The following is a 14,284-nucleotide window of genomic DNA, read 5'->3' on the forward strand; positions in this document are numbered from 1 at the left end:
ACGCAGGCCTGTTTGACTTTGCTGCCCCTGCCCTCCTGGACCAGAACCTGTGGCCTCGTGGAACGGTCTTCCAGTCCGCATGCCTGGGCCCACCAGCTTCATCGCTGTGGTCCCACCAGCCCTCCCATGCACTGGCGCCCCCATTCATGGGGCCTTCGCACACTCTGTGCCCCATGCTGGAATGCCCCTCTCTCTCCTCATGAGCCTGGTCCCTCAGGACTCAGCTTTGTATCACCTCTGCCTTTCCCTAACCCCCTCGCTAAATCACCCCTGCTGTTCTTCATGGCTGTCTCCCCGCCTCTACCTGCTCCGGGCGGGAGGGGTGGGGGCTGGCTCCTAGAGAGCAGGGGCTGACCCTTATCCACCTAAGCATCCCCAGCACCCAGCACAGATTCGGCTCAGAGTGGGTGCTCAGGGTTTGCTGAGTGAGTGAATGACCACTACCTCCCAGCCAGTCTTCCTGCCCTCCGGCGGAGGTGAGGGCTGCTGTCTGGGCAGAAAGGGACAACAGAGGTCTCCCCAGCCCACCCTCCATTGTTCAGATGAGCAGCTGGGGCTCAAGATGAGTTGAACGGGGCCTCAAGAAGAGCTATTTCAGTCTGCCCGCGATGGCGCAACAGCGAGTAGGCCACAAATGTTTGCTGAATGAACGATTGATTGAACACATGAATGAATGAACAAGCACATGAAAATGCCTCTCACTGGGCACTGTCAGGTCCCTCTGGGGACAGAATTTTAGCTATTCCCTCACCAGGCCTTGCAGCAACTTCACTCCTGGGGCATTTGCATTTTATGAGCCAAGCCTGGGCATGTGCTACGCCTTTGAAGAGCCTCTCTCTGAAAGCCGGAGCTTCCCAGGCCAGTGGAAGTTTTCCAGAAGGCCTGGTCCAGGAGGTTGGGGGAGACTTCTCGTGATTTCCAGCTAGGTCTGCCACCCTGGTCCATCGTAACTCACAGGGGGCCTCAGGTCAAGTCCCTGAATCCTGCGGGCCTCCATTTCTACAAGTGGAAAGGAGGTCATGGCCCACACACAGGCTCTTCAGGCCATGGTGGGAGGCTCGGTGACTGCGCGGTGGGGGAGTGGCGGAGTGGGAGGCGCTGCCAATCATCACACCTGCCTTCGCCCAGACCAGGTCCTGCCGGCCTCCTTTGCTGCCCGACAGCCCCTCCAGCTCCCTGCCATTGCCAGGGTGGGAGGAGAGGGAAGGGCCCCGTCCTGAGCCCCGAGACAGGGTCCTCGCTGCGGCAGGCGCCACTCCCCAGCCTCACAGAAGACAGATCGCTCCCTTAATCACTCTGGAAAAGAACCCCAAGCCGATATAATATTATAATTAATTAATTCACTAAAAAGGTATTAAATTTCTCTCCCCCCTGTGGATATTATCTGAATTCATTGACCTTTAGAAAAATCACCCTCTAATTGTAACCAGGTCCAAAAGCATTTGCAGCCCGTCCCTTTTACATTAATAATATCTTCCCGGACTCGGCTCTGGCTGCTTAAATATTGTATAAATTCCACTGCCCCCCTCGGAAAAGAGAGAGCAAAGAAAAAAGATGAGGCTGGAGGAGCCTGAGCTGGGGCTGGGGGTGGACCCAGAGAAATGGGGGTCCCAGGAGGTGAGGGACGGGGGTGAATTGAAGGGGCTCTTTCTAGCTGCTCCAGCTGACATGCCAGGTGGCTTGGAGGGGCCCAGGAGGGGAACGGGCTCTGAGATGGGGAACGGGGCATGAGTTGGGAGCAGGAGTGTTAAACTGCGGTTCATTTTCAGGAGGCTGGGAGGGCAGGTGGATAAGATCCAAAGTGTGTAGCAGACTCTCATCCAAGTCCACGGCTCCAAACAGTGAAGGCAGAACTCTGATTTAAAGGTACGGTGGGTGATGGAATCTTGTGAAAGTCCGAGGAGGACATTCTGAGGGCCTGCTTCTCCCCTCCCAGGCTTCGCTCCAGTGCCAGCCTTCCGGACCGCCCTGTTCTACAGACGGTGGGGCAGGCCTCAGAGGAGATGCGGTTGGACATCCAGAACTTCCTAACGCTGATGAGGTAGGTACTAAGGAACAAAGAGCCAGTGCCACCCCCGGCCTGGCCTCAGCAGGGCCCACAGTCCACTCTTGGTCTTCTGTCCAAACAAGCAGAAGGGGAAATGTGCCCCGGAAAGCAGGGGTGGGAAGCCATCTTCCTGTGTGTACACACCGGTGAATGCGTCTACCTTACTCTGTGGGCCTCGGATCCCAACTGCCTCAAGGTGCAAAGAGGCGAGAAGCTGGCAGCAGGTGGGGAGAGACAGACAGAGGGAGTGGAGCTGAGGATGGCAGATTCTCACTCCGAGCACTCTGGCTCCTGCTTTGGAGCCCCACGTGGCACCCACTGGAGCTACAGCTGCTTGTCCTCCCCCCACCTAGCTTGGACCCCTATCCCAGAGCCCACTCCCTTTTCACACCTTTGCTTGTTCTCAAAGCCTTGGGGGCTTCCTCAGTGAAATGAGGGGGTTGGACAGGTCCATCTCTGCTTTCACACCAGCCCAGCCTACCCACTCTACCTTTTTAAAAATAACTTTTCCCTCATGGACCTGATGTGTGGAAAGGTGTTGTCTAGCAAATAAAGAGCACAGATGAAGAATGCACTCCCTTCTTCTTTAATGAGATGCTCATAACCACCAGTCGGAAGCTGTCGGCCCCACCCCATTCCAGCCACAAGCTAACTAATGGTCATGCAGACCAGTCTCAGACACTCACACTTTCTGTAGCTTGTTGAAATGCTGGAGGTCGTACCTGTGCCTGCCTTAACCAACCTGGTAGGACAGCAGGGTCCCCAGGCAGAACTTGGAAGGCACAATTAAGCTGCGACTCCCCGACCCCGACCAGCTGCCGGCTCCCGGCCCTGTGGCACCCTCTGGTGGGTGGAACCCCACTGACACCCTCAGTCCCGCCCAATGGGCCATCCAAGCTGCTTCCCGAGCTGCAGGTGGTGGCCAGGCTGAAGGAACCCAGGGGGCAGGAGGCCAGCAGGCTGGTGGACGGGGGTGATGTGGTGGTCTTGAGGGGCTGCCTGAGGAAGCAAGTGGGCAGCTCTCCACTCCACTGAGTCCCCAGGATGAAAGAGAAGAACAAATGGGGTAGGAGAGAGTTCTCAATGGCCTGACTGACCCCCACCCCCTCCCGTGCCACCACAGCCCTAGGTTGGACCCATCAGGTATCTCTCAGCCAGAGACCAGGGCTTGCCCCAGGCAGGTCCCAGGCAGTGGGGTGGGGCCTGGAGCTGGAAGGAGGTGCCAGCTGGCTCAAACTGCCCAAGGTCATCACAGCTTCATCTGACCTTGAGATAATCCCGCAGCCTCCGCCAGCCCAGCCTCCATCAGCGCCCACGCGCCCGGCCCCCTTTCCTTCTCTCCCCTCACGCGTTAATTGCTCCAACGCTGATTTGATCTCCCATTCTGCACAGAGGAAATTGCCCTCTTAGCCATTTTCATCCTAGGATTTCTTTATTTTTTTAATTAGGCCCCTTGGCCTCTCAGGGCCCCAGGAGGGGGAAGCCATTTCGGTCTCTGGGAGTCGAGGGAGAACTACGTAAAGCCCCAAAAGACCCTCACCCCCCAGGCAGCTGGGGCTCACGAAGCTTCCACTCACTGCCCCAAGCCCATATCCCCATCCTGGATGAGGTCATACAATCCCAGGATCTTGGAGCAGAGGCCCTTGGAACTACTGTGCAGTGGAGGAACGAAGCCCAGAGGAAAGTGGCCTCACCGCGGGACAGCCCGGAGGAGCGGGGAGTAGAACCCGCATCCCTGGCATCCTGCATCCTGTGCTCCTGCCTCCTCCCCAGCTAGTTCATGCAGGTCCCTCTCTCCCCGAATCCATGGAAGCGCGCAACCTCTCAGTCACAAGGGAGCCTGTCCTGCTGGAGACACTAAGTCAGAGAGCAGACTGCTGCCCTTGCCTCCACAGAGCATGCAGCTCCACCTTCTCCAGCGTGGTCTCAGCCCCCCTAGGGAGAGGGAAGAATCTGGAGAGGTTGTCGCTAGAACTGGGGGCAGGGAACAGGAGAAATATGCGCCCCACCCCCGGCCAGGGCTGACCTGGGCCAACGGTGTCCAAAAGCAGCAGCTAAGAACAGTAACTTGGTTTATGAGCAATCGGGTACCCCACGTCATCGGGCCCAGCGTCTCAAGCCACAGCTGGAGGTGTGAGACCGGCGTGGCTGCAGTGCCATCTTGTGGCCCTGAGGAGGGACAATGCCCCTGTCAGCACCCAAGCCCCCTAAGTCAGGCCACTTCTCCAGCTTCCCATGGCAGGGCTGGGGAGGCGGGGGAAACCAGGCGAAGGGCTTGTTTCCTCCTCTCTGTATCCCCCTACCCTGACCCCCATCGGGGGCATTCAAACTCTGATTCCAGAAAGGAGCCCGCTGGCTTGAATCCTCCCTTATTCTCTGTCAGCCCCAGACCCACTCCAAAGAGACAGGACAAGCGGGTACAAAGCACAGTGTTTACTAAAGGCACAAAGTGGGGATCCTGGAGGGGAGCTGCTCGTCCAGCAGGCACCCCACACTCTAACCTGAACCCAGCGCCCCCTCTTCCGGCCACCCCCTACCCTCACACCGCCTGGTGGAGAGCTGTTAGCACCAAAGGGGGGTGGGAGTGCCCCACCTGTATGAGGGGGGAGTGCGAGGCCGGAGGATGGGCTTGTTGCCATCTGAGTCCAGCAAGGCAGGCCTGGGCACCCCCGGGACCAGTCGCTGCCTCGGAGAAGGAGCTTTCTGAACCCCCTGCTCCAACATGTCCTCCTTCATCGGTGGGGGGTGGGGGGGTCAGGCTCAGAAGACAGAACCCTCCCAGGGCCTCTTCTCACCTCTAGCACACCCTGTCCCCTCCCTTCTCCGCCTGATTTCACCTCTGGGAGCTGGGTTGAAGGCCTGTTCCTGCCCAGCCCATCCAGAGGGCTGCCCCTGGGGAGTACTGAGCCAGGTGGGGGGCTTCTCCTGACCCCACGGGCTGCCAAGCAGGCACTAAGTCCAAACAGGGGGCCGGCGGGGAGGAGTGAGGCAGGGCAGGTGGCTACTTCACACACAAGTGCAGCCTGAAGGGTGGGAGGGAGGTGGCCCTGCCCTCCCAGCCCCCAGGCCTGCCCCTGTTCCCCGACGTGGGGATAGCCAGGGTCACAGCACATCGCCCTCCTCCATGCTGAAGCTGCTCCGGCGGCTGCTGGCCTTGGAGGCCTCAGGGGACATGGTGGAGAAGAGGGGGTCAGAGGCCAGTGGAAGCAGTGAGTCATCCAGGAGCATGAGGTCCAGATCCTTCTTGGACAGGTTGGGGAACAGGGAGCCATGCTCTGGCCCCAGAGGTTCGGGGTAGCCTGGGGGCCCTTCATCGCCCCCGTCCCCAAAGCTCAGGCTGTGGCTGAAGTCCAGGTGGTGGAATGAGGACGGTGGCTGGGGTGGCTGGGCTGGTGGGGGCAGCGGGGCCTGGGGGGGCAGAGCCGGCAGTGGCTCAGGGTCGGGGACCTCGGCCCCCAGCAGCAGGGCCTCCCCTGGGCCCTCCTCGCTGGGCAGCTCCTGCTTCACCACCTGCTGGGCCAGCTCGGCCATGTTCATGCCCGATGGAGAGGTGGTGGGGAGGCCATGCACTCGAGCCTGCATCTCCAGCTCCTGTGGGTAGGGCAGACAGAGGGCTGGGGGCACACACCCATGTGCACCAGCTGCCCCCCTGGACCCCCACTTGAGCCTGGGCCCCTCCCGTGTGGCACCCAAGACCAAAAACTGTCTTAGCTGGAAGGAAGCATAGGGTAGCTCTCGAGTCTAGACCAGTGTTTTTTCAAACTACAAGTCGCAACTCATTAGTGGGTTGTAAAACCACTGCGGTGAGTCTTGACCAGCTCTCTCTCTCTTTTTTTTAATTGAAATAGACTTGCCTAGACTAGACTAGAATAGAAATTATCAGAATGCATTGCATCTATTAAGGATGAGGGTTCTTTCATGAAACTTTGATTTTTCACTTTGAGTATGGCCATGTGTGCTGGATTGTAATGTAAATTGTATTATCTCCTATGAGAAATAGAAAAGTTGAAAAGCTTCAGTCCAATCGCCCTTGGTGTAGATGATCAGGCTTGGGTCCAAAGAGGACAGAGGCCGTCCACACAGAGCCAGGACGAGAACCCGCGCTCCAGGTAATTGACTCCCCCAAGCCTTCGCTCTTTAGTTGGCCCCCGTGATGATTCTTAGCACCATCCACCAAACAGTCCCAGCTCTCTGCCTCCCACACATGGGGGTCAGCACTTTCCTGCCCCACTTGAGGTTAGGTGTAGATATGTACTTGCATTGATGAAGGAAATGTGTGCAGAAGCGACACAGGTCACTTAAGAGTGATACATGGCTTTAGGAGCCAGATCTAGATGTGCCTGTCCATCAGCCTGGGTCCCAGAGTGAGCATCTCACAGGACAGTACCTCCAGCTGATATCTGTTGCTTAAAGGGGCCGGGGACTGTTTGTTACCAAACTATGACATCCTGACTGACACAGCCTCCTTCCTCATGGGCGTCATTCCCATGTCCCCAACTTCAGAGTGTAAGCATTGCCCCTGGGGTCAGGAGCCAGGCCAGGGGTCAGGGGTTAGAGCTACCCAAGAAGTCCAATTGCAGGGGCCAGACCTGGATGCGGAGCCAGAGCTGCTTGTTGGTCATCTCCAGGCGCCGAGAGTGGTTCTCAAGCTCCCGGGACTTCTGCAGGTCCTTCTGCATCCGCCGGATGTAATCAACAGAGGCCTTGAGGATGGTGCCCTTGTTCCAGCGCACGTCCCTGCAGGCAGCGCGGAATCAGAGGTGCACGCTCAGAGGAGCGGCCAGGTATTTGCCTTGAGCTCAGTGGGTGGAGGTCAAACCCTGCTCTAGTTTCAGAAGCCTGTGTTGTCCATCCCAGCTTTGCCCACAAACCGCAGCCCTGGCCATCCCCTATTTATGGAGGAGGCTGATCTCCATCTGCAGAGACCAGGCCCTCCCAGGTGACTTCATTGCCACAGCCCAGCTCACTAATACCAGGGAACCAAGCAATTCGGAGCAGCCTCCTTCCCCAGGCCTTCCATGCCTGCCGCCAAACCCACGCCTGCCCTGGCCTCTCACTGCTTCTACCCTCGGACCACCTCTACACCAGTCCAAGGACTCACGTGACTCCTCCTCCAGGAAGCCCCCCAGCCCCAGCCCCACTTCCAGGACATCTGCTCCTCTGTCTTGAGCTTTCCTGATTTGGCAATAGGCAATAACTCCTAGAAGGCTGCAATCAAGGGATTCTCTTCCTGTCCCTCCCCACTGGCCCGAGCTCAGGGGCTGGGTACAGATAATACCTGTCAGCTGCTACCCGCCCAGCCCCTGCCCTTCCCCCTAGAAACCCGCTCACAGGTCGTTGGCCTTGGGGATCAGCATTCCTAACTCCTTGATGCGGTCGTTGATGTTGAACCTCCGCCTCCTTTCAACTGCAGTGAACAGATTGCGGAGGGTGCATTTAGAGGGATGGGGACCCCACCTGGGGAGAAGGCCCCAGCCCAAGGAAGGCGCCCCAGCCCTTCTGGGAAGTAATGGGTGACCAACGTGACCAACAGGTTGGGATTTCTACAGGGGTGAGGGGGCCAGGGCGCAGGCCAGACGCAGTTCAGGGGCCCTGGTCAGGCTGTTAGCACAGCACAGCTGCCTGGGGCAGGACTCCTCCCGCTGCCCAGAGTTCCTCCCCAGGGGCTCCCAGGTTCCACGCCCTAAGAAAACAATCTGATAAACTCATTCCCTCTGAGGCCTGGGGATTTCATGACTATCTCTTCCCTGGAGCCCCCTCTCCCACCCCCTCCTAAAGAGGGCTGGTGGAAAGACAGCAGGGCTGAGCCGCAGGAGTGGGAGGATCTAAGTAAGGCTGGGTAGCAAGCCTTCCTAGAACCTGTGCAGGGCAGGGTCCAGGAGAGAGGGAGGCAGGGCGAGGCAGGGCGAGGGGGCTGGCGGGACTCACTCAGGTTGTGATTGTCTTTCTTCTGCCGCTCCTTGGCCAGGGCCCTGCTCTCAGCATCTGGAGGCCAGGGAAGAAGGAGAGAGGAGCTGGGAGGGAGGCAGAGGAGGAGGGAAGCCGGGGCCGCAGGGAGGCAGGGAGACGGTACCTGTAAGCTCTCGCTTCTGGGTCAGGTCCGCGGGGCAGGAGCTGCTGGTGACGCCCACCAGGGAGGCTGTGACCTGGGGGTCACCACTGTATACGTTCAGGTGGCTGCTGGACAGGGGCAGCTGTGGGGTGAGGTGGGGAGAGGAATGCAGTGAGCAGCCTTCTCTCTGTGAGGGGCCCTCCCCAGGGCCCATCGTCCCAGGAACAGCTGTTCCCAGAGATCCCTGGCGGGGGGAAGCTGTACTGGTGCCTCCTGGGCGGCAGTGTCAGCTTTAAGGGGTCTGCAGCCAGCACCAGGGATGTCAAATTCACCCTGGGCCTCTTCACCCAGCAATTCCACCTGAAAGCCTGCAGAGTCCAGAGCTGAATAAGGTGCAGCCCCTGCCCTCAGGGAACAACCAGCCTAGAGGGGCTGGAAGCACCGAGAGGGCGATCAGACCAGTGATAGTGCGCTGGGAGGATTACACCCTAGGCCTGGGAGCCCAGGGGAGGGGCACCTAATCTATTTTAGAGTTTCTGGAAGGTTTCCAGAGGGCGTGGAACTTGAATTAATTCCTGGCAAAGATGCGAGGAAGGGCACAGGCAGGGCAGATGGCCAAGCAAGAAGGCGGCTGCGCAGAGCGTGGCAGGCACAAGCAGCTCAAGCTGCAGAAGCACAGGGTGAAGCGGGCAGGGCAGGAGGAGCGCTGGCTCCTGCAGTGCCCGGTTCAACTTGCAAAGACCCTGGGATTTTGCGATGAGCAGCCAGTGGGGGTTTAACCAAGGACAGATTTGAACTCTGGAAAGATCTCCCCAGCTCCTGCCACAGAAAGACACAGAGGCAGTCACAGGCCCAGACCCCTACATGGTTCACAGGCATCTTACAGGGTACACGGAAGCCACAAAAAGGACCAAACACTCGTGCCCGCCCGCACCCTCTCTCCCTTCCCAGCCCTCGCCATTGACAGGTTTCAGGCTCAACTGGCCCTTGCCAGCTCCTGGGGGCCACTGGGCAATGTCACCAGGGCAGTGGGGATTGAGGATTGATTCCTTGCCTTCCCACCACAAGAACTGGGAACTTCCCATTGGTGGCATGGGTGGGGGCCGAGCTTAGGGTAACAGGCTCAGGCCCAAGGGGCAGAAGTGAGCAGCTGAGGTTCTAGACCTCCAAAAAAGGGGAGGGGGCACCCACAATTCCACCTGCTCAATGTAAATACCTGTCACCCTTGCACAATGCTTGCTTGCCCACAATTTCTCGCCTTATCTAATCTTCCCACAATCCTGTGGGTAGAAGGCAAATCCCCATTTTTGCAGCTGAGAAAACTGGGGCTTAGAATGGTTGAGGGACTTCCCAGGGTCATAACCAAAGCCAGAAGCCCGGCCTCTTGATTCCAAGCCTGGCTCCTTCCCACCAGCCACCTCATCTCTGCCCAGTAGGCCCAGAGAGCATTCATGCTTCCAGGAAGCTGCCAGAGGGAGGAGACTAAGCCAGCCCCATATCACTCGCCCCAGGGAGTGAGGGACACAGGCCTGTGCCCACTGGGCCCTGGGCTGGGTAGAGGAGGAGAGCCCCAGATCCCAAAGGAACTCATCAGCTCCAGGCCTTCCTGTGGCCATGCTGCTCCCTGCCAGGAATGCTCTTCCGCCTGCCCTGCGCTGAGGCCCAGCAGCAGAGCCTCCTACCCCAGCCCCATCCAGGAAGCCTTCCCCGACTGCCCAGCCACCTGTGCCCCTGAAGCCCTATCATGTGCGCAGGCTGAGGAACATCTCTCCGGATCCATGATTCTGCTTGGCCCTGGGCCCTCGCCACATGATTTGATGGAGGCGACTTTCATTTCTGCAGTGAGATGCCAGCTCTGCCCAGGTGAGGACCCGTCTCTAGCTCTCTCCAGGCTCAGAGCCACTGTAGGACCTCTGTCCCCTCCCTCTGACCCACCCACCCCACCCTGGCCAGCAGTACCGTGTTGGGCATCTGAGTTTCAGGATTGATGAAGCCCAGGACATTGTCCAGACACATAATGTTGTCGATGACATCAAACTGAAAGAGAGAAAAGTTGTCTGGGGAGGGCCCACCGGGAAAAGGACAAGGGGAAGAGGCACAGGGACAGCCACTGACCTGAAGGGATCTTAGAGCCCACCTCACCCGACCTGCTCATCGGGGGAGAAGGAAATAGACCCAGAGAGAGGATGGGCTGTCTAGGTCCCACAGGCCCGAAGTCCCAGGCCGGAGCTCTTCCCAAGGAGCCAAGGTGCCCAGGGAGGTGGCTTTATGTGCCTTCTGTGTGGACACAGCTCTGCAGTGTGTGGGGCTTTCCTGTATGAGTCTCCTGTTTCTCTCTAGCAGAGCTATCGAAAGTAGGGATGATGTTTCTCCTGTGAGACCAGGGCTCCCTGAGGACAGGGCAGTGTCTCCTCCCTCAGACTGGGACTCCCTGAGAGCGGGGCCGTGTCTCCCATTAGACTGGGACCCCCGGAGGGCAGGACTGTGTCTCCCCTCAGACTGGGCTCCCTGAGGACAAAGCCGTGTCCCCCCTCAGACTGGGCTCCCTGAGGGCAGGGCTGTGTCTCCTGTCAGACTATGATCCCAAGGGCAGCACCTCGCCTCCGCCATCAGACTGGCTGTCCCAGCAGCATACAACTGGCCCTGGCTCTGCTGGCGGCAGCCCCTGGCCAGCGGCACTCACCTCCCTCTCCGGGTTGGAGCCGATGTGCAGCATGGCCATAGGGCTGTTGGGGGCGCTGTTGCCAGCGGAGGAGGACAGCACGTGGCCTGGCCGCACCCCTGGGGAGGCGGCGGGCAGGGGCTTCGGGGAGCCCTGGGCCGGGCTGATGTGCGCAGCGAACTTGTTCCCGTAGGTCTCGGACATGTACTCCCGCACCTTCTGGTCCCGGGACTGCTGCAGGTGGTAGGAGGTGGGGTTCTCCAGGTAGGACTGCACCTGGGTGGGGGAGAAGACAAGGGCTCTAGGGGGTCCTGGGAGCAGGACGGGGCAGGGGGACAGGCTGGAGCAGGCCCTACCTTCAGCACCTCCCCGGGCACCGGTGGCGGAGACTGGAAGTGGACAGGCGTGTTGATGGCCGGGGTAGGTGGTCCCCCCAGCTGCTGCTGCTGCTGTTGCTGCTGCTGCTGCATGTAATGCATGACGGCCTGCTGCTGCATGCGCTCCCGCTGCTCCTCCTGCTGCGCCTGCTCCCGCATGAGCTGCATGCGCAGCCCGATGCGCGACGCCATGGCGGCTGCCGGAGCTGGCTCCCTGTGGACGGGGGACAGGTCTGTGAGGCATGTGTCCTCTTCAAAGCACTGGGTCTTGGGGAGGGGCCAGGACGAGGGGCATCACGCCCAGCATGGAGCAGAAAACACTGAGGCCCAGAGAGGGGAAGGGAATTGCCCAAGGTCATCAAGCAAGTGGGTGAGAGAGCTGAGACTTGAATCCAAGTTTCCTGTTCCTGGGCCAGAAACGGAGACTCCCTCTCCTCCATCCATTGCAGTTGGTCGGCCCCAAAGGCTTGGAGTCACCCTGGGCTCCTCTCTTCCTCTCGCACCACATGGTGATCCTGTCAGATCTGACCTCAGGTGCATCCTCCTGTGCCACCACCTTGCTGCCACCAGCGTGGGCCCAGCCTCTACCAGGCCTCCTCTGGATTGCTGAAGGAGCTCCTGATGCCTTGCCTCACAACATTCTCCTCGTAACTCAGTAATTAGAGGGATCCTGTCCAAACCTAAGTCTGATCCTGTCCATCCCTCTGCTCAGAACTCTCCATGGCTTCCCCTTCACTCAGAGTAAAAGTCGGAGTCCTTTCCATATAAGGCCCTCTCTAATCTGTCCCCTCTGACTCCGTCTCCTCCTGCTCTCTCCCTTGTTCCACCCACACCCGAATCCTCAAACACACCAGGCACACTCCTACCTCAGGGCCTTTGCATCTGCTTTTCCCTCTGCCTGGGATACCCTACCCCAGATAGCACCATAGCTCATTCCTTCACTTTCTCCAAGGCTCAAGTGTCCCCTTCTTCCAGAGACCTTCTACGACTCCCAATTTAAAATTGCAAAATGGCCCCCCACTCCATACGCCCCTTCCCTCTTTTATGCTTCTGCATGTCACTTATCACCATCTCACATATCATGCATTTTTGCCTAGTTATTTCACTCATTGTCTATCTCTTCCTCACTAGGAATGCAAACTCCCCTAAGGGTAGGCATTTCGTCTGCCTTGTCCACGCTGTGTCTTCAGCCTCTAGCCCAGGGCCTGGGACACGGCTGATGCTCTATGAATGTACGCAGGGAATGTTTACCATTTAGGAACCGGCCCTGGTGAGACAGCAGCAAGCCACTGTATGCCTGAGCCTGTGGAGTCTACAGTCCAGTGAATGAGAATGGCAAGTCCCCAGGCCATTATAACCTGCTCAGGGAGGGCCAATTCAGGGCACCCAGGCCTGCCAGGGCCCAGGGAGGGCCACCCCCAACCCAGTAAGTCAGCCCTAATCTCTGATAGGTCTCTGTGGGACAGGGGGACTAAGGCCCCCAGGCCTAGTCTGGAAGGAGGGAGGACAGGACAGGATGAGTCCTGGAGCTGGGCCCACTCTGTCCCTAGCTTGCTGTGTGACCCTGAGCACATCCCTTCCCCTCTCTGAGCCTCCATCTCCCCAGGCACAAAATGAAATTGTTGGAGCGGGTGACTTCTAAGGCCCCTCCTATCTAGGATGCGCCGGCTCTCTGAGCGGTGCAGGGCCGCCGGGGGTGCCAGGACTCCATAAAGGTCCTAGCAGGGGCTGGAGGTCCCATCTCGGGGACATCGCAAGAGGCAGTATGACTTCCGGTTGAGCAAGCACTATCAATCGGGGCAGACATGGGCTTGAATCCCAGCTCTGCCACTTCTTTGCTGTGTGACCTTAGGCAAGTCACTTAACCTCTCAGAGCCTCCGTTTCCTCGTCTATAAACAGTTTCTACTTCAGAAGATCGGTGAGAGCGTTAAATGAAAATAACGTGTCTTGCACAGTCCGTGGCACTTGGTAGACTGAGCGGGTGAGTAAGGATAAGCACAAGTCTGGCAGGGTCAGCCGCGGTGTAGACCAGAGGCCAGAGCTGCACCCAGGTCCTAAGAATGAGACCCAGACCTCTGAGGGTGGCACAGGAAAGCAGCACAGGTTGACATGTTCTGCCTGATGCCAGACATCGGCCTAAGTCAGCATTAGCGGAAGGTACTGGCAGATATTCAGTGAAAATCACTGGATCATGGAAATAACAATAATTTGCATCTATTCGAGCATTTACTGTGTACTGGGCATTGTTCCAAGCACTTTAACCTAGAACAGCCCCACTCGGCAGTTTTGGTTATTATTCTCCTATTACAGATAAGGAGAAACAGAGGCACCAGGAGGTTAAAAGGCGGGGACAGAGCTGGGACCCAATCCCAGGCAGCCTGGCTCCCCAGCCCATGCTGGGGGGTTCTGGAGACCACCGTCTCTGTGCAGAGCTGGGAAGGAGCTTGTCTCAGGTGGCGTGTCTGGTGGATGCAGGGCCAGGAGTGGAGCCCAAGCCACCACCGCTCCCTCTAGCACCACAGCTGCTTCCCTACCAAGTGGGACAGCATCATCTGCCCGGAGGTTTGAGTACTGGGTGACCCTTCCCTCCCCATCTGTCCTCCCTTCTCTGACCCCCAGGCCAGGAATTAGCGGAGAGGCCGCCTCAGCCCCAGGGGTCTCTCAACCCAGCTCGCAACAGGACAGTCCCGAGGAGAAAGGAGCAGACGCCCCCTTCTCCACCCTTCTCCGCCCTGTATCAGGGACACAGCTGCACCTCCGCCCCTCTCCCTGCTCTGACAGAAGGTAGCCTGTCTCTGCCCACCCACTGCAGCCCTACAGACCTCAGGGCTCCAACCCCAGCCCAGCCCAGCCCCGTCCCCTCGCAGCTGCATCCCGAACGCACTCACACACACGGCGCTGGGGAGCCTGCCCCCTCGGGAACAATCTCACTTCAAATTGGCCCCTGGAGGGAGGGGGTGGTCATCGGGCCTGGCAGTGCCAGGCAGCCCGGGGAGGGCTTGAGGAGAAGGAGCCCCTTGTTCTCCAACAGAGGGCTGGGGCCCGTCCTGGGCTAGGCTGGAGCTGGCCCTGCGCAAGGAGAGCCTGGGCTGGGCCCTCTTCAGCCTCAATGGCTGCACCAGCCTCAGTTTGCTCCTTTGTGAAA

At 58.8% G+C, this 14,284-nt stretch overlaps 1 protein-coding gene across 7 annotated transcripts in view; it reads right to left on the minus strand.

Annotated features, from left to right (window-relative positions):
- Positions 1–4,465: 4,465 nt before the first annotated feature.
- TFEB (transcription factor EB) overlaps positions 4,466–14,284 on the minus strand; it is a 45,371-nt gene continuing 35,552 nt past the window's right edge. For all 7 annotated transcript variants that reach the window (XM_070244567.1, XM_023624913.2, XM_023624914.2 and 4 more), the window contains 8 exons: positions 11,118–11,352; positions 10,783–11,037; positions 10,059–10,136; positions 8,121–8,241; positions 7,976–8,032; positions 7,379–7,454; positions 6,637–6,784; positions 4,466–5,638 (listed from right to left, as the gene is read on the minus strand). In XM_070244567.1, coding sequence (XP_070100668.1) covers positions 5,150–5,638; positions 6,637–6,784; positions 7,379–7,454; positions 7,976–8,032; positions 8,121–8,241; positions 10,059–10,136; positions 10,783–11,037; positions 11,118–11,330 — 1,437 coding nt within the window. In that variant the 5' untranslated portion in view covers positions 11,331–11,352 and the 3' untranslated portion in view covers positions 4,466–5,149. The remainder of the gene's footprint in view (positions 5,639–6,636; positions 6,785–7,378; positions 7,455–7,975; positions 8,033–8,120; positions 8,242–10,058; positions 10,137–10,782; positions 11,038–11,117; positions 11,353–14,284) is intronic.

Source organism: Equus caballus, chromosome 20 (assembly GCF_041296265.1).
Source record: "Equus caballus isolate H_3958 breed thoroughbred chromosome 20, TB-T2T, whole genome shotgun sequence".
Taxonomy (NCBI): domain Eukaryota; kingdom Metazoa; phylum Chordata; class Mammalia; order Perissodactyla; family Equidae; genus Equus; species Equus caballus.